General features: G+C 37.4%; 4 protein-coding genes across 4 annotated transcripts; 2 read left to right on the forward strand and 2 right to left on the reverse strand.

The window, feature by feature from the left end:
* Positions 1-3470: 3470 nt before the first annotated feature.
* On the reverse strand, positions 3471-5049 carry LOC137880700 (transcription factor HES-5-like). Its single transcript, XM_068722207.1, has 2 exons — positions 4927-5049; positions 3471-4813 (listed from the first exon to the last, which is right to left on the reverse strand). The coding sequence occupies exons 1-2, from the start codon at positions 5047-5049 to the stop codon at positions 4481-4483; spliced, it is 456 nt and encodes a 151-aa protein (XP_068578308.1). The 3' UTR covers positions 3471-4480.
* A 1902-nt stretch (positions 5050-6951) lies between these two features.
* Positions 6952-8679, reverse strand: LOC137880687 (transcription factor HES-5-like). The gene is made up of 2 exons (XM_068722194.1): positions 8557-8679; positions 6952-8443 (listed from the first exon to the last, which is right to left on the reverse strand). The coding sequence occupies exons 1-2, from the start codon at positions 8677-8679 to the stop codon at positions 8021-8023; spliced, it is 546 nt and encodes a 181-aa protein (XP_068578295.1). The 3' UTR covers positions 6952-8020.
* Positions 8680-10680: 2001 nt separating this feature from the next.
* LOC137880697 (transcription factor HES-5-like) lies at positions 10681-12324 on the forward strand. Its single transcript, XM_068722205.1, has 2 exons — positions 10681-10803; positions 10917-12324. Exons 1-2 carry the CDS (start codon positions 10681-10683, stop codon positions 11247-11249), a joined length of 456 nt encoding a protein of 151 aa, XP_068578306.1. The 3' UTR covers positions 11250-12324.
* Positions 12325-16023: 3699 nt separating this feature from the next.
* LOC137880679 (transcription factor HES-5-like) lies at positions 16024-17761 on the forward strand. Its single transcript, XM_068722180.1, has 2 exons — positions 16024-16146; positions 16260-17761. The coding sequence occupies exons 1-2, from the start codon at positions 16024-16026 to the stop codon at positions 16680-16682; spliced, it is 546 nt and encodes a 181-aa protein (XP_068578281.1). The 3' UTR covers positions 16683-17761.
* Positions 17762-17904: the final 143 nt, after the last annotated feature.

Raw genomic sequence — 17904 nt, forward strand, 5'->3', positions numbered from 1 at the left:
CAATGACTTTGACTGAGCACACGCTCATCATCACATCACACACGTGAGAGAATAACATTCATGGTGAAATACATGAATTACACTAATGTATATTAGAAATGTATAAAAACTAAGCATATCTTTTTTTGTCTTCAGTGCTTTTTTGGATTAGAACCTAAAATAGCAGGTGAAATCATTGTCTTGTTTAGGGTTGTCCTTATACAAAGAAATACTTAGTCGACCAACACTAATATGATTTTGTCGACGAATCGATTAGTTGATTTAAGCCAGAGGTCTTCAACAGGGGGTCCGTACATTTTTTTGTTGATTAGACAATTTTTATCTTTTTTTTTCTTTTTTTTTTCACAAATTTAAATGTCTTTAAATATACATTAACATGAATCCAATAAATGGATAAATGGAGGCAGAAGATGTTGTCTTTCAGTCAGAAATGCACACATTCAGCGACACACAGGAGCTCTGTCAAGCTGGGCACTGATTCACTCACAGCACGAAACTAGCCTGGACCTGTCCCTCCAAGCCTCTTGCACACACACAAAGAGGAGGACCCGCCCCTATCGCTGCTGTGCCAATCACGAGGCTGCATGTTACATGCTGGCTCTGTCAGGTTCCCCGTGATTGACCGAGAGCCTATTCAGTCCCCAGCTGACTAAGATCTCAGACACAAGGACGCACGCTGCAATATTATTTGAAAAGAAAATACCGTTGTAAAAATAGTTTTTTTTTATTAAAAAACGACATTTACTTCACCCAAGAATCCTTGTGCAATCATTTTTGTAGGATATTCCTGGCTAAATCACCGCAGCTCCTATCCAAGTGCATGGATATTGTTGTGAGCAAAAATGAATCGTTTTGTAACTCGACCAAAAAACATGAATCTGTCTATTATTTTAATAGTTCAGTATTTTATGCAAGATCACAGGTATGTTTATGCATGGGAGTGGCACTAATAGGCCATCAATCATTTTGCGTTCCACATTTATGTTTAAAATGAAATTGTCAATTTGAATAGCTTGTATGCATGATTATCATGCAATTGACAGACAATGTTGATATTGGCAGTGGTATCAGTTGACAAGGTATGTTTATAAATGGCAGTGGCACGGTCACCCTACTCACTGTACCTTGCACATGTTTAAAATAAAAACATGAATATATGAACCTGTGCATTATTTGAATAGCTTAGTATTGAATGCACAATAACAAAGTATTTTTATACATGGCACTAGGCCCAGTTTAATATTAAACACAATTTTATATAATATATATAGTAGGGGTTCCCTGCTCCATCTCTCTATCAGTTTGGGGGTCTTTGGCCTGTGAGGCGTTGAAGACCCCTGATTTAAGCAATACATCTTTTTAACTGAGTCTTTGCACAAAGAATCACACAAAAAACAACACTTTGACATATGCGTTTATCAGAGATGTGTTATACATTTGTGGCATGAAAATTGCTTTTAAAAAACAAATAATCGACTAAAGGATCTTTGTCCATTAAGAACAAAATACTACAAAATATTTGACTTCCAGACTAAAAGGGTGCAGTCCTAGTCTTGAAGGAATTTAGAGAGACGTTTCATTTTGTATTTAATCTTCATACATTTTTGCTGCATGAGAAATGCAACATTTTGAAAAATAATATTGTAATATGTTAGAAACCAGTTTGAAGCTGATTCCTGATACTTGAAACAATCTCAACACAATCATCCTCCTGCTGTCCAGATGCAGCAGAGTCTTTTGACTCGTGCCTTGTAGTCGGTGTGAGTAACAAGTTGAGCTCAGTTTCCCACACTGACTCCCTGTATGGTCTGGTCAATGGACCACAAAGGCACTTCTGTGACAGATGCTGGCTGTGTGTTGCCATAGAAGCAGAGCCTGACATCACCAACCATCTGGAGGGAAAGGACACCATTGGCTGTTTCTGACTGTTTGTAAAGTTGGAAATTTGGATGAAAATATATATTATGTAGTATCCCAATAAATTGAATGATATCATACTTTCAGTGTCCAATCATATTCATATATTCTGAACCTCCATTAATAATCGTGCCTCATTATTGACCATTAACTGTATCCAACCTCCAGCTCTACACATGAAGGTGGGAGGTTTCGGGGAGCAGCTGTTTCCTGAAGTGTGCCAAATCTCTTAGGAGAATTCCTCGTCTGCTGGTGGGATGAATGTCATTCACACTCAACTCTTTCCTCCAGAGCTTTCCCACACTCCGTCTATTAGCAGTAAATAGACATGTGCTCCTCTACAAATGGATCTTTTGAGGATCCAGTGCACGCAGTGTGTGACATCAAAGAAAGAGGGCGGGGCCTCATCAAAAATGATTTCTTATTAACCTGAGAATCTGATACATAACGTTAAGTTAAACTACAGAATAACATTTCTGAAGAATTTGCAGTGTGAATGTTGGATAATGAAAAACATAAACAGTGATTTGCATTTAATGTCTGAGAGATATGAGAAAATGTATTTAATGTGAGGAAGTCCCATGTGTTGTGACCGTTTCAAAGTAAAAAAATAAATAAAATTGTATTAAAGATATAATTAAAACAAAAATAAGCAAATGTGAAATTTTACGTTGAATATTGTGTAAATATTTACGTTTTTTTAAAGTGGCGTAAGAATATTAATAAAGAGCAAGAAAGAATACATTTTGTGAATGCTTCCAACATTCACACAAATTAACCAAATTATTAGGTTCATATTAGAGTCACTGACAGAGACTTTTTCAAACACCATGCTAAAAATATTGTCTCTTATTTGATAAAATGTCAGTATTCTAAAAAGGTTTTTATACTGATTTATATCAGAAGAACAGTTAGAAGCAAAGACATTTTTTAAAACTTGTTCCAGTTTTGGGATCCAGAGTCTCTGTTAGTCTCCGTCCCTTCAGGTCAGAGGTCTGGATCTATTGTCCCACAGGGCTCTGTGAGTGAGCTTCCTCTGGTTTCCCACACTCTGTCCTTTCACTGGAGGAACAATAGAAGTGTGCCTCATTATGCAACACATTAGATGCAATGAATGACCTCTTACAAGACACACATGGTTAACTTTAAAGTTTTTACATTTCAACACATGAAACTTACAATGAGACCAAAATTTTGTATATTTCAAAAAAACAAAATTGTCTTTAATGTGTGCTTTTCCTCATTTGGTTTGATGAATTGATTTACTCCATATAGAGTGATGTATCATTGATCATTCCTTTTCATCAATAATCTTAATTGAACCACATTCCTATACTTAGTTTGACCATAAACAGGTTTGTTCCTGTTGATCAATGACTGTATGTTCTGAACCTTTATCTTCACTTATCATTCAAATATAAGATCAATGATGGAGACCTCTATCAGTTATGATGAAATGAATAAACGATGACATGAGAAGACATAATATTCAGTTGGAAGTGTTTGTTTATTCAACAAGTCACAATGAGCCTCATGAAGTATGAAAGCTCCAACTAGAGGTGATGATTCATCACAACAACAATTTGTAGATTTCTACAAGACACACTGTACTCAGAGAGAGTAAAGGAACAACTGTCTTTATGAAAGACAAACCGTTTACATTGTTTGAGGACACAGTACTCATTGTCTTTAAAAATACTTTTCCAAATGGATTTAAACATTTGCACTTAGTGAACAAAACAAATAGTAAAAACTGACCTTACAACAGATCACATTCTTCTTAGTAAACATTGATTTCAAATGATTCACAAAATTTAACATTCTCATTGTCACTGTAAAACTGTGACAGTGTGACGTTAAACAAGCCTTTCACAATAAAAGGATAAACATATTGATCTGAAAACAGATCATTTTTCAATAATCACATAAAGTGAGGAAAAGTCCATTACGACAAAATGTCCATGAAAAGGACAATTAACAATTTTTGATCAAAATGATCAATATTAATCAAGAGGTAACAAATATCACAAATGCATAATATTGTACCAACACATGACGTGTCGTAAGTAATAAAAGTATCACAGGAAAATTGTGACATTAAGCAAATCTTTTAGAAAAAAAAGATAAACATTTGGATCTAATAACAGATCAGTTTGGAGTAATCAGAGAGATTAAAGTCCTTTAACATGTGTCAAAAAGAAGAGTTGAAGTTTATGATCAAAATTATCAATAACTAATAAAAGACACCAATGGCATCCATAGCTTTTACCACTCCACCAATACATGAAGTACAGTGATGTAGAATAATAATTGCTGATGCAATCAGATTGTGTTCATGCAACATGCATGACAAGATGTTCTCTTTCTTAACTTGAAAGATAAAGTTTGTGTCATTTCCTCAGGAAATATCATCTTCCACAAAGAAAACAATCACAAGTAAACTTCTGTACAAACAGAAGAACAAGTTCATAGAATCTGAGGATTCAGAAGAATTCACTTCCAGTAATCTTTGACCAATGTGGTCCTCTCAGTTTGTCTGGTAGTAGCTCCAGTCTGTAGGTGTCTACCACGGCCTCCAGAGGGCGCTGTTGACTGGACTCTTGTCTTTGGTGATGCTGTTCTGGACTGTGGAGCTCAGAGGAGAGAAGTCAGCCTCTCTCAGGTTCTCATCAGAGGAAGACTGCAGCTTGTTGAAGTGGTTCAGCAGTCTTCTCTGCTGTCGATGCTGCTGCTGCAGTCGTCTCAGGACACAAACTGTCATCTCCAGGATGTCTGCTTTCTCCAGCTTGGAGTCTGGCTGCTGTTTGAGGAACTCTGGATCCAGGAGAGACTTGAGCTGCTCAATGCTGCTGTTGATTCGCTCTCTGCGTAACTTCTCCACCAGAGGCTTTCTGATCTGCAGAAAGAAGAACAAAGTCATTCATAAATTTATTCTGGAGTATAGAGTTAGCATGAAGAAAGACAACGTCTCATTGACAACATTTAAATCTAATTGAATCTTCAATTTACCTTGTGGGTCATAGTCAGATGCTCCTGAGAATTGGTCATTGCTGCAGTGATTGTAGGAGCCATGTCTGGATCTCTGTGCTGTAGAGGTCTCTGTAGAGAGAACCTGATCTCTGCTGGCTTCATCCCTCCTATTTATAGTCCCACATCTCCATATGAATGTGTGGGTCTGGGTCTAGTTGGGGTTTCCCACACTCTCAGCCAATCAGAGAGCTTGGTGAGACAAAGAGGGAGGCAGCACACTTATTGCTCTTAATTCCTGGGGGACAATGGTTAGATCTCAGGGGAACAGGTGGAGGACTGGGGGGGTGATGGAGAGAGACTCTCAGAGCTCTGTGTGAATCTGGGAAAGTGGTGACCCTGTAGAGAGAGCAGATCTGCTGCCTGATGCTGATCAATGACTTTGACTGAGCACACGCTCATCATCACATCACACACGTGGGACACTGACACTTAAATGCATCATGGTTAAAATGTCTTGTATGACTAACATTTTACTAAACTAAATAATCAGTGAAAATAGACATTTTTTTCGCAGTGATGTTTGTGTTCCAAACTCTGAAGTACCAAAGTATGTTTTTCTTGATAAGTTAAGACACAATTTTCAATATTACGTTTTGACTTTTCTCTTAAACTTTTAAAATGATCAAAATACTGTATTTTGAATGTCAGTTATTTCATATATTACTAAGACTATAACTCATATGATATATTTAAAACGTGAAGACAACAGTTAGGTTTCTGTCCAGATGTTTCACAGTCTTGTGACTTGTGTCTTGTGGTCAGTGTGGGTAGAAAGTTGGTCTCAGTTTCCCACACTGACTCCTTGAATGCTGGTCAATGAACAACAAAAGGACGTTGAATGGAGCCTTTGTGACTGATACTGGACGTGTGTTGTAGTAGAAACAGAGCCTGACGTCACCAACCATCTGGAGGGAAAGATCACCATTGGCCGACTCTGACAGTCTGTAAAGTTTAAAATTATGATGAAAGCTTCTTAATAATTTGTCAGCTGAATTGTTTCAGCAAATTATTTTGTCAACATGAAGAGATTTTGATCATCCAGTCAATATTTTGTATATTTATTTAGTTTAAATATGTCCTCTCTGTAGATGAGGGTGGGAGGTTCAGGCAGCTGTTTCCTGAAGTGTGCCAAATCCCTTTGGAGAATAATCTGCTGCTGGTGATCAGAGTTTAACATAATAATCATGTGAAACTGTGATCTCCACAGTTTTCCCACTTTGTCCATTAAAATAAATTAAGCTCTTTGCCTAAATCCAAATATATATCATATCCAAACATATCATGAGATTTTAATCCTGATAAAACAATTGTTTTATATTTTATGTTCTTGATGATAATCTAGTTTAACTATTTACCTTCCTTACATAAACTTATACAATATTTTTTTTCCTTATTTTCTATCATAGTAAGAAATGTTGACATAACATCAATCTAAGATTGGAAAAAGATTATGAATTTTGCATTTTTGAGATCCAGAGTCTCTGTTAGTCTCCGTCCCTTCAGGTCAGAGGTCTGGATCTATTGTCCCACAGGACTCTGTGAGTGAGCTTCCTCTGGTTTCCCACACTCTGTCCTTTCACTGGAGGAACAATAGAAGTGTGCCTCATTATGCAACACATTAGATGCAATGAATGACCTCTTACAAGACACACATGGTTAACTTTAAAGTTTTTACATTTCAACACATGAAACTTACAATGAGACCAAAATTTTGTATATTTCAAAAAAACAAAATTGTCTTTAATGTGTGCTTTTCCTCATTTGGTTTGATGAATTGACTTACTCCATTTAGAGTGATGTATCATTGATCATTCCTTTTCATCAATAATCTTAATTGAACCACATTCCTATACTTAGTTTGACCATAAACAGGTTTGTTCCTGTTGATCAATGACTGTATATTCTGACCCTTATCTTGATTTATCATTCAAATATAAGATCAATGATGGAGACCTCTATCAGTTATGATGAAATGAATAAACGATGACATGAGAAGACATAATATTCAGTTAGAAATGTTTGTTTATTCAACAAGTCACAATGAGCCTCATGAAGTATGAAAGCTCCAACTAGAGGTGATGATTCATCACAACAACAACTTGTAGATTTCTACAAGACACACTGTACTCAGAGAGAGTAAAGGAACAACTGTCTTTATGAAAGACAAACCGTTTACATTGTGTGAGGACACAGTACTCACTGTCTTTAAAAATACTTTTCCAAATGGATTTAAACATTTGCACTTAGTGAACAAAACGAATAGTAAAAACTGACCTGACAACAGATCACATTCTTCTTAGTAAACACTGAATTAAATTGAATCCATAAATTTAACATTTCCATTGTCACTGGAAAACCGTGACAGTGTGACGTTAAAAAATCCTTTCACAATAAAAAGATAAACATATTGATCTTAACACAGATCATTTTTCAATAATCACATAAAGTGAGGAAAATTTCATTATGACAAAATGTCCATAAAAAGGACAATTAACAATTTTTGATCAAAATGATCAAGATTAATCAAGGGGTAACAAATATCACCAATGCATAATATTGTGCCAACACATGACCTGTTGTAAGTAATAAAAGTATCACAGGAAAATTGTGACATTAAGAAAATCTTTTCGAAAAAAAAGATAAACATTTGGATCTAATAACAGATCAGTTTGGAGTAATCAGAGAGATTAAAGTCCTTCAACATGTGTCAAAAAGAATAGTTAAAGTTTATGATCAAAATGATCAATAACTATTAAAAGATACAAATGGTATCCATAGCTTTTATCACTCCACCAATACATGAAGTACAGTGATGTAGAATAATAATTGCTGATGCAATCAGATTGTGTTCATGCAACATGCATGACAAGTGTTCTCTTTCTTTGAAAGATAAAGTTTCTGTCATTTCCTCAGGAAATATCATCTTCCACAAAGAAAAAATCACAAGTAAACTTCTGTACAAACAGAAGAACAAGTTCAGAGAATCTGAGAATTCAGAAGAATTCACTTCCAGTAATCTTTGACCAATGTGGTCCTCTCAGTTTGTCTGGTAGTAGCTCCAGTCTGCAGGTGTCTACCACGGCCTCCAGAGGGCGCTGTTGACTGGACTCTTGTCTTTGGAGATGCTGTTCTGGACTGTGGAGCTCAGAGGAGAGAAGTCAGCCTCTCTCAGGTTCTCATCAGAGGAAGACTGCAGCTTGTTGAAGTGGTTCAGCAGTCTTCTTGGGGACTGTGTCTTCACCGGCTCCTTGGACAGGAAGTGTGTCACCTCATGGACACATCTGGAGTAGCCCTGACCAACAGCTGCTGAGTCCACAGCTCTATGCTGCTGCTGCAGTCGTCTCAGGACACAAACTGTCATCTCCAGGATGTCTGCTTTCTCCAGCTTGGAGTCTGGCTGCTGTTTGAGGAACTCTGGATCCAGGAGAGACTTGAGCTGCTCAATGCTGCTGTTGATTCGCTCTCTGCGTAACTTCTCCACCAGAGGCTTTCTGATCTGCAGAAAGAAGAACAAAGTCATTAATAAACTTATTCTGGAGTATAGAGTTAGCATGAAGAAAGACAACGTCTCATTGACAACATTTAAATCTTCTTGAATCTTCAATTTACCTTGTGGGTCAGAGTCAGATGCTCCTGAGAATTGGTCATTGCTGCCGTGATTGTAGGAGCCATGTCTGTATCTCTGTGCTGTAGAGGTCTCTGTAGAGAGAATCTGATCTCTGCTGGCTTCATCCCTCCTATTTATAGTCCCACATCTCCATATGAATGTGTGGGTCTGGGTCTAGTTGGAGTTTCCCACACTCTCAGCCAATCAGAGTGCTGGACAAGAAGAATAAGCAGTGCTGAGCTGCCACATGCTCAGTGGTACTAGAAGGGGAGCATAATTAGATCAAAGAGGAACAGATGGAGGACTGGATCAGTGACTCTTCGAATCACACTTGTGCAGTTAACTTTTATATTTAGTCAAAGTGTAAGACTCATTGATATCCTCTGGATGACTCACATGGACCAAAATGAAAACATCAGTCGAAAATTGATTTGTCACCAGTATGTCACTATAGTTTACAAAACAATACTTTTTGAAAATTATAGAGGTGTAACTTCATTGATTGAGAATGTAATGTGTACAATACATTAGCATACGATGATCCCATTTGTACTTGAGACTATAACAAGTTATACCTAAATATATCTACATTTCCAAGAAATGCTATTATTTCATATTTCAGGTTCAGACCTCTTGTTGTCAAAGTTTGAAGTGGAACTTAATGTCATACACCAACTATTACGCAATCAGCTGTTCATTTAAATACCACCACACTCCTTCTTAACCGCCGTGTCTTCAGGGCAGAGGTCTTGGTCTTTTTTCCACTCGTCGTGCTCTGTGAGTCGCTTCTCCTTAGTTTCCCACACTCTGTCTTCCTTTCACTGAAGGATCAATACAAGTGTGTCTCATTGTGTGAGGAAAGTGTGTGGCTTCTGCGATGGAGAAGAGTTTAAAGTAAAACGTTTTTTCCTACAGCACCTGACAACTGCACCAAAGTCAAAAAAATAAAGTGTGTAAAATAAATGTATAAACAAAGAATAATTAAAAGATCTATTTGGATTTAGGCAAAGAGCTTAATTTAGACAAAATGGGAAAACTGTGGAGATCAGAGTTTCACATGATTATTATGTTAAACTCTGATCACCAGCAGCAGATTATTCTCTAAAGGGATTTGGCACACTTCAGGAAACAGCTGCCTGAACCTCCCACCCTCATCTACAGAGAGGACATATTTATACCGTTGCTGGTTGGGAGAAAATAACACACTATAATAACACTGGATGATCAAAATCTCTTCATGTTGACTTAATAATTTGCTAAATCAATTCAGGTGACCAATTATTGTGAAGCTTTCATCATAATTTTAAACTTTACAGACTGTCAGAGTCAGCCAATGGTGATCTTTCCCTCCAGATGGTTGGTGACGTCAGGCTCTGTTTCTACTACAACACACGTCCAGTATCAGTCACAAAGGCTCCATTCAACGTCCTTTTGTTGTTCATTGACCAGCATTCAAGGAGTCAGTGTGGGAAACTGAGACCAACTTTCTACCCACACTGACCACAAGACACAAGTCACAAGACTGTGAAACATCTGAACAGAAACCTAACTGTTGTCTTCACGTTTTAAATATATCATATGAGTTATAGTCTTAGTAATATATGAAATAACTGACATTATAAAATACAGTACTTTGATCATTTTAAAAGTTTAAGAGAAAAGTCAAACTGTAATATGGAAAATTGGTTCTTCAGGTTTTGGAACACAAACGTCACTTCAACAAAAATGTCTATTTTCACTGATTATTTAGTTTAGTTAAATGTTAGTCATACAAGACATTGTAACCAAGATGCATTTAATTGTCAGTGTCCCACGTGTGTGATGTGATGATGAGCATGTGCTCAGTCAAAGTCATTGATCAGCATCAGGCAGCAGATCTGCTCTCTCTACAGGGTCACCACTTTCCCAGATTCACACAGAGCTCTGAGAGTCTCTCTCCATCACCCCCCCAGTCCTCCACCTGTTCCCCTGAGATCTAACCATTGTCCCCCAGGAATTAAGAGCAATAAGTGTGCTGCCTCCCTCTTTGTCTCACCAAGCTCTCTGATTGGCTGAGAGTGTGGGAAACCCCAACTACACCCAGACCCACACATTCATATGGAGATGTGGGACTATAAATAGGAGGGATGAAGCCAGCAGAGATCAGATTCTCTCTACAGAGACCTCTACAGCACAGAGATCCAGACATGGCTCCTACAATCACTGCAGCAATGACCAATTCTCAGGAGCATCTGACTCTGACTCACAAGGTAAATTGAAGATTCAAGAAGATTTAAATGTTGTCAATGAGACGTTGTCTTTCTTCATGCTAACTCTATACTCCAGAATAAATTTATTAATGACTTTGTTCTTCTTTCTGCAGATCAGAAAGCCTCTGGTGGAGAAGTTACGCAGAGAGCGAATCAACAGCAGCATTGAGCAGCTCAAGTCTCTCCTGGATCCAGAGTTCCTCAAACAGCAGCCAGACTCCAAGCTGGAGAAAGCAGACATCCTGGAGATGACAGTTTGTGTCCTGAGACGACTGCAGCAGCAGCATCGACAGCAGAGAAGACTGCTGAACCACTTCAACAAGCTGCAGTCTTCCTCTGATGAGAACCTGAGAGAGGCTGACTTCTCTCCTCTGAGCTCCACAGTCCAGACCAGCATCTCCAAAGACAAGAGTCCAGTCAACAGCGCCCTCTGGAGGCCGTGGTAGACACCTACAGACTGGAGCTACTACCAGACAAACTGAGAGGACCACATTGGTCAAAGATTACTTGAAGTGAATTCTTCTGAATTCTCAGATTCTATGAACTTGTTCTTCTGTTTGTACAGAAGTTTACTTGTGATTGTTTTCTTTGTGGAAGATGATATTTCCTGAGGAAATGACAGAAACTTTACCTGTCAAGTTAAGAAAGAGAACATCTTGTCATGCATGTTGCATGAACACAATCTGATTGCATCAGCAATTATTATTCTACATCACTGTACTTCATGTATTGGTGGAGTGGTAAAAGCTATGGATACCATTGGTGTCTTTTAATAGTTATTGATCATTTTGATCATAAACTTGAACTCTTCTTTTTGACACATGTTAAAGGACTTTAATCTCTCTGATTACTCCAAACTGATCTGTTATTAGATCCAAATGTTTATCTTTTTTTTCGAAAAGATTTTGTTAATGTCACAATTTTCCTGTGATACTTTTATTACTTACAACATGTCATGTGTTGGTACAATATTATGCATTGGTGATATTTGTTATCCCTTGATTAATCTTGATCATTTTGATCAAAAATTGTTAATTGTCCTTTTTATGGACATTTTGTCATAATGGACTTTTCCTCACTTTATGTGATTATTGAAAAATGATCTGTGTTAAGATCAATATGTTTATCTTTTTATTGTGAAAGGATTTTTTAACGTCACACTGTCACGGTTTTCCAGTGACAATGGAAATGTTAAATTTATGGATTCAATTTAATTCAGTGTTTACTAAGAAGAATGTGATCTGTTGTAAGGTCAGTTTTTACTATTCGTTTTGTTCACTAAGTGCAAATGTTTAAATCCATTTGGAAAAGTATTTTTAAAGACAGTGAGTACTGTGTCCTCAAACAATGTAAACGGTTTGTCTTTCATAAAGACAGTTGTTCCTTTACTCTCTCTGAGTACAGTGTGTCTTGTAGAAATCTACAAGTTGTTGTTGTGATGAATCATCACCTCTAGTTGGAGCTTTCATAGTTCATGAGGCTCATTGTGACTTGTTGAATAAACAAACACTTCTAACTGAATATTATGTCTTCTCATGTCATCGTTTATTCATTTCATCATAACTGATAGAGGTCTCCATCATTGATCTTGTATTTGAATGATAAATCAAGATAAAGGTTCAGAACATACAGTCATTGATCAACAGTAACAAACCTGTTTATGGTCAAACTAAGTATAGGAATGTGGTTCAATTAAGATTATTGATGAAGAGGAATGATCAATGATACATCACTCTATATGGAGTAAGTCAATTAATCAAACCAAATGAGGAAAAGCACATTTTAAAGACAATTTTGTTGATTTGAAATATTTAATATTTTGGTCTTATTTTAAGTTTCAGGTGTTGAAATGTAAAAACTTTAAAGTTAACCATATGTGTTTTGTAAGAGGCCATTCATTGCATCTAATGTGTTGCATAATGAGGCACACTTCTATTGTTCCTCCAGTGAAAGGACAGAGTGTGGGAAACCAGAGGAAGCTCACTCACAGAGTCCTGTGGGACAATAGATCCAGACCTCTGACCTGAAGGGACAGAGACTAACAGAGACTCTGGATCTCAAAACTACCATTAGTTTTAAAAAATGTCTTTGCTTCTAACTCTTCCACTAATATAACTCAGTAAAAAACAACTTTTTAGAATGTTGACATTGAATCAAATGAGAGACAATATTTTTAGCATGGTGTTTGAAAATGGTTTCCGTCAGTGACTCTATAATGAACCTAATAATTTGGTTAATTAGTTTGAATGTTAGAAGCAGTCACAACTTATATTCTTTCTAGCTCTTTATTAATATTCTTACACCACTTAACCGCCCACCCCCACCCCTAAATATATACACAATATTCAACGTAAAATTTCACATTTGCTTATATTTGTTTTAATTATTTCTTTAATCCAATTTTTTTTTTTTTATTAAACTTTGAACCGATCAAAACACATGGTACTTCCTCACATTAAATGCAGTTTCTCATACCTCTCAGATATTAAATGCAAATCGCTGTTTATGTTTTTCAACATTAAAAATTCTCACTGCAAATTCTTCAGAAATGTCCCTCTGTAGTTTACCTTAACATTATGTATCAGATTCTCACTTTAATGAGAAATCATTTTTGATGAGGCCCCGCCCTCTTTCCTTAATGTCACACACTGCGTGCACAGGATCCTCAAAAGATCCATTTGCAGAGGAGCACATGTCTATTTACTGCTAATAGACGGAGTGTGGGAAAGCTCTGGAGGAAAGAGTTGAGTGTGAATGACATTCATCCCACCAGCAGACGAGGAATTCTCCTAAGAGATTTGGCACACTTCAGGAAACAGCTGCTCCCCGAAACCTCCCACCTTCATGTGTAGAGCTGGAGGTTTGATCCAGTTAATGGTCAATAATGAGGCAAGATTATTAATGGAGGTTCAGAATGTATGAATATCATTGGACACTGAAAGTATAATATGATTCAGTTTTTTGGGGATTGACAATAGATATTTTCATCCAAATGTCCAACTTTACAAACAGTCAGAAACAGCCAATGGTGTCCTTTCCCTCCAGATGGTTGGTGATGTCAGGCTCTGCTTCTATGACAACACACAGCCAGCATCTGTCACAGAAGTGCCTTTGTGGTCCATTGACCAGACCATACAGGGAGTCAGTGTGGGAAACTGAGCTCAACTTGTTACTCACACCGACTACAAGGCACGAGTCAAAAGACTCTGCTGCATCTGGACAGCAGGAGGATGATTGTTTCAAGTTTGTTTCAAGTATCAGGAATCAGCTTCAAACTGGTTTCTAACATTTTAGAATATTATTTTTCAAAATGTTGCATTTCTCATGCAGCAAAAATGTATGAAGATTAAATACAAAATGAAACGTCTCTCTAAATTCCTTCAAGACTAGGACTGCACCCTCTTAGTCTGGAAGTCAAATATTTTGTAGTATTTTGTTCTTAATGGACAAAGATCCTTTCGTCGATTATTTGTTTTTTAAAAGCAATTTTCATGCCACAAATGTATAACACATCTCTGATAAACGCATATGTCAAAGTGTTGTTTTTTGTGTGATTCTTTGTGCAAAGACTCAGTTAAAAAGATGTATTGCTTAAATCAGGGGTCTTCAACGCTTTTCAGGCCAAAGACCCCCAAACTGATAGAGAGATGGAGCAGGGAACCCCTACTATATATATTGTATAAAATTGTGTTTTATATTAAACTGGGCCTAGTGCCATGTATAAAAATACTTTGTTATTGTGCATTCAATACTAAGCTATTCAAATAATGCACAGGTTCATATATTCATGTTTTTATTTTAAACATTTGCAAGGTACAGTGAGTAGGGTGACCGTGCCACTGCCATTTATAAACATACCTTGTCAACTGATACCACTGCCAATATCAACATTGTCTGTCAATTGCATGATAATCATGCATACAAGCTATTCAAATTGACAATTTAATTTTAAACATAAATGTGGAACGAAAAATGATTAATGGCCTATTAGTGCCACTCCCATGCATAAACATACCTGTTATCTTGCATACAATACTGAACTATTAAAATAATAGACAGATTCATGTTTTTGGTCGAGTTACAAAACAATCCATTTTTGCTCATAACAATATCCATGCACTTGGATAGGAGCTGCAGTGATTTAGCCAGGAATATCCTACAAAAATGATTGCACAAGGATTCTTGGGTGAAGTAAATGTCGTTTTTTAATAAAAAAAAACTATTTTTACAACGGTATTTTCTTTTCAAACAATATTGCAGCGTGCGTCCTTGTGTCTGGGATCTTAGTCAGCTGGGGACTGAATAGGCTCTCGGTCAATCACGGGGAACCTGACAGAGCCAGCATGTAACATGCAGCCTCGTGATTGGCACAGCAGCGATAGGGGCGGGTCCTCCTCTTTGTGTGCAGGAGGCTTAGAGGGACAGGTCCAGGCTAGTCTCGCGCTGTGAGTGAATCAGTGCCCAGCTTGACAGAGCTCCTGTGTGTCACTGAATGTGTGCATTTCTGACTGAAAGACAACATCTTCTGCCTCCATTTATCCATTCGTGGGATTCATGTTAATGTATATTTAAAGACATTTAAATTTGTGAAAAAAAACGAAAAAAACCCATAAAAAATTGTCTAATCATCCAAAAAATTTGCGGATCCCCTGTTGAAGACCTCTGGCTTAAATCAACTAATCGATTCGTCGACAAAATCATATTAGTGTTGGTCGACTAAGTATTTCTTTGTTTAAGGACAACCCTAAACAAGACAATGATTTCACCTGCTATTTTAGGTTCTAATCCAAAAAAGCACTGAAGACAAAATAATATATGCTTAGTTTTTATACATTTCTAATATACATTAGTGTAATTCATGTATTTCACCATGAATGTTATTCTCTCACGTGTGTGATGTGATGATGAGCGTGTGCTCAGTCAAAGTCATTGATCAGCATCAGGCAGCAGATCTGCTCTCTCTACAGGGTCACCACTTTCCCAGATCAACACAGAGCTCTGAGAGTCTCTCTCCACCCCCCCCCCCCCCCCCCCCCACCTCCCCAGTCCTCCATCTGTTCCCCTGAGATCAAACCATTGTCCCCCAGGAATTAAGAGCAATAAGTGTGCTGCCTCCCTCTTTGTCTCACCAAGCTCTCTGATTGGCTGAGACTGTGGGAAACTCCAACTAGACCCAGACCCACACATTCATATGGAGATGTGGGACTATAAATAGGAGGGATGAAGCCAGTAGAGATCAGATTCTCTCTACAGAGACCTCTACAGCACAGAGATCCAGACATGGCTCCTACAATCACTGCAGCGATGACCAATTCTCAGGAGCATCTGACTTTGACCCACAAGGTAAATTGAAGATTCAAGAATATTTAAATGTTGTCAATGAGACGTTGTCTTTCTTCATGCTAACTCTATACTCCAGAATAAGTTTATTAATGACGTTGTTCTTCTTTCTGCAGATCAGAAAGCCTCTGGTGGAGAAGTTACGCAGAGAGCGAATCAACAGCAGCATTGAGCAGCTCAAGTCTCTCCTGGATCCAGAGTTCCTCAAACAGCAGCCAGACTCCAAGCTGGAGAAAGCAGACATCCTGGAGATGACAGTTTGTATCCTGAGACGACTGCAGCAGCAGCATAGAGCTGTGGACTCAGCAGCTGTTGGTCAGGGCTACTCCAGATGTGTCCATGAGGTGACACACTTCTTGTCCAAGGAGCCGGTGAAGACACAGTCCCCAAGAAGACTGCTGAACCACTTCAACAAGCTGCAGTCTTCCTCTGATGAGAACCTGAGAGAGGCTGACTTCTCTCCTCTGAGCTCCACAGTTCAGACCAGCATCACCAAAGACAAGAGTCCAGTCAACAGTGCCCTCTGGAGGCCGTGGTAGACACCTGCAGACTAGAGCTACTACCAGACAAACTGAGAGGACCACATTGGTCAAAGATTACTGGAAGTGAATTCTTCTGAATTCTCAGATTCTATGAACTTGTTCTTCTGTTTGTACAGAAGTTTACTTGTGATTGTTTTCTTTGTGGAAGATGATACTTCCTGAGGAAATGACAGAAACTTTATCTTTCAAGTTAAGAAAGAGAACATCTTGTCATGCATGTTGCATGAACACAATCTGATTGCATTAGCAATTATTATTATACATCACTGTACTTCATGTATTGGTGGAGTGGTAAAAGCTATAGATACCATTGGTGTCTTTTAATAGATATTGATCATTTTGATCATAAACTTTAACTATTCTTTTTGACACATGTTGAAGGACTTTAATCTCTCTGATTACTCCAAACTGATCTGTTATTAGATCCAAATGTTTATCTTTTTTTTCTAAAAGATTTGCTTAATGTCACAATTTTCCTGTGATACTTTTATTACTTACAACATGTCATGTGTTGGTACAATATTATGCATTGGTGATATTTGTTACCTCTTGATTAATATTGATCATTTTGATAAAAAATGTTAATTGTCCTTTTTATGGACATTTTGTCATAATGGACTTTTCCTCACTTTATATGATTATTGAAAAATTATCTGTTTTCAGATCAATATGTTTATCCTTTTATTTTGAAAGGTTTGTTTAACGTCACACTGTCACAGTGACTGGATCAGTGACAATGAGAATTTTAACATTTTGTGATTCATTTGAATTCAGTGTTTACTAAGAAGAATGTGATCTGTTGTAAGGTCAGTTTTTACTATTCGTTTTGTTCACTAAGTACAAATGTTTAAATCCATTTGGAAAAGTATTTTTAAAGACAGTGAGTACTGTGTCCTCAAACAATGTAAACGGTTTGTCTTTTATAAAGACAGTTGTTCCTTTACTCTCTCTGAGTACAGTGTGTCTTGTAGAAATCTACAAGTTGTTGTTGTGATGAATCATCACCTCTAGTTGGAGCTTTCATACTTCATGAGGCTCATTGTGACTTGTTGAATAAACAAACACTTCTAACTGAATATTATGTCTTCTCATGTCATCGTTTATTCATTTCATCATAACTGATAGAGGTCTCCATCATTGATCTTATATTTGAATGATAAATCAAGATAAGGGTCAGAACATACAGTCATTGATCAACAGTAACAAACCTGTTTATGGT

The sequence above is a fragment of the Cebidichthys violaceus genome, unplaced genomic scaffold (genome assembly GCF_023349555.1).
Source record: "Cebidichthys violaceus isolate CVI_PGR_0920_01 unplaced genomic scaffold, fCebVio1.0.p SCAF_29, whole genome shotgun sequence".
NCBI lineage: Eukaryota > Metazoa > Chordata > Actinopteri > Perciformes > Stichaeidae > Cebidichthys > Cebidichthys violaceus.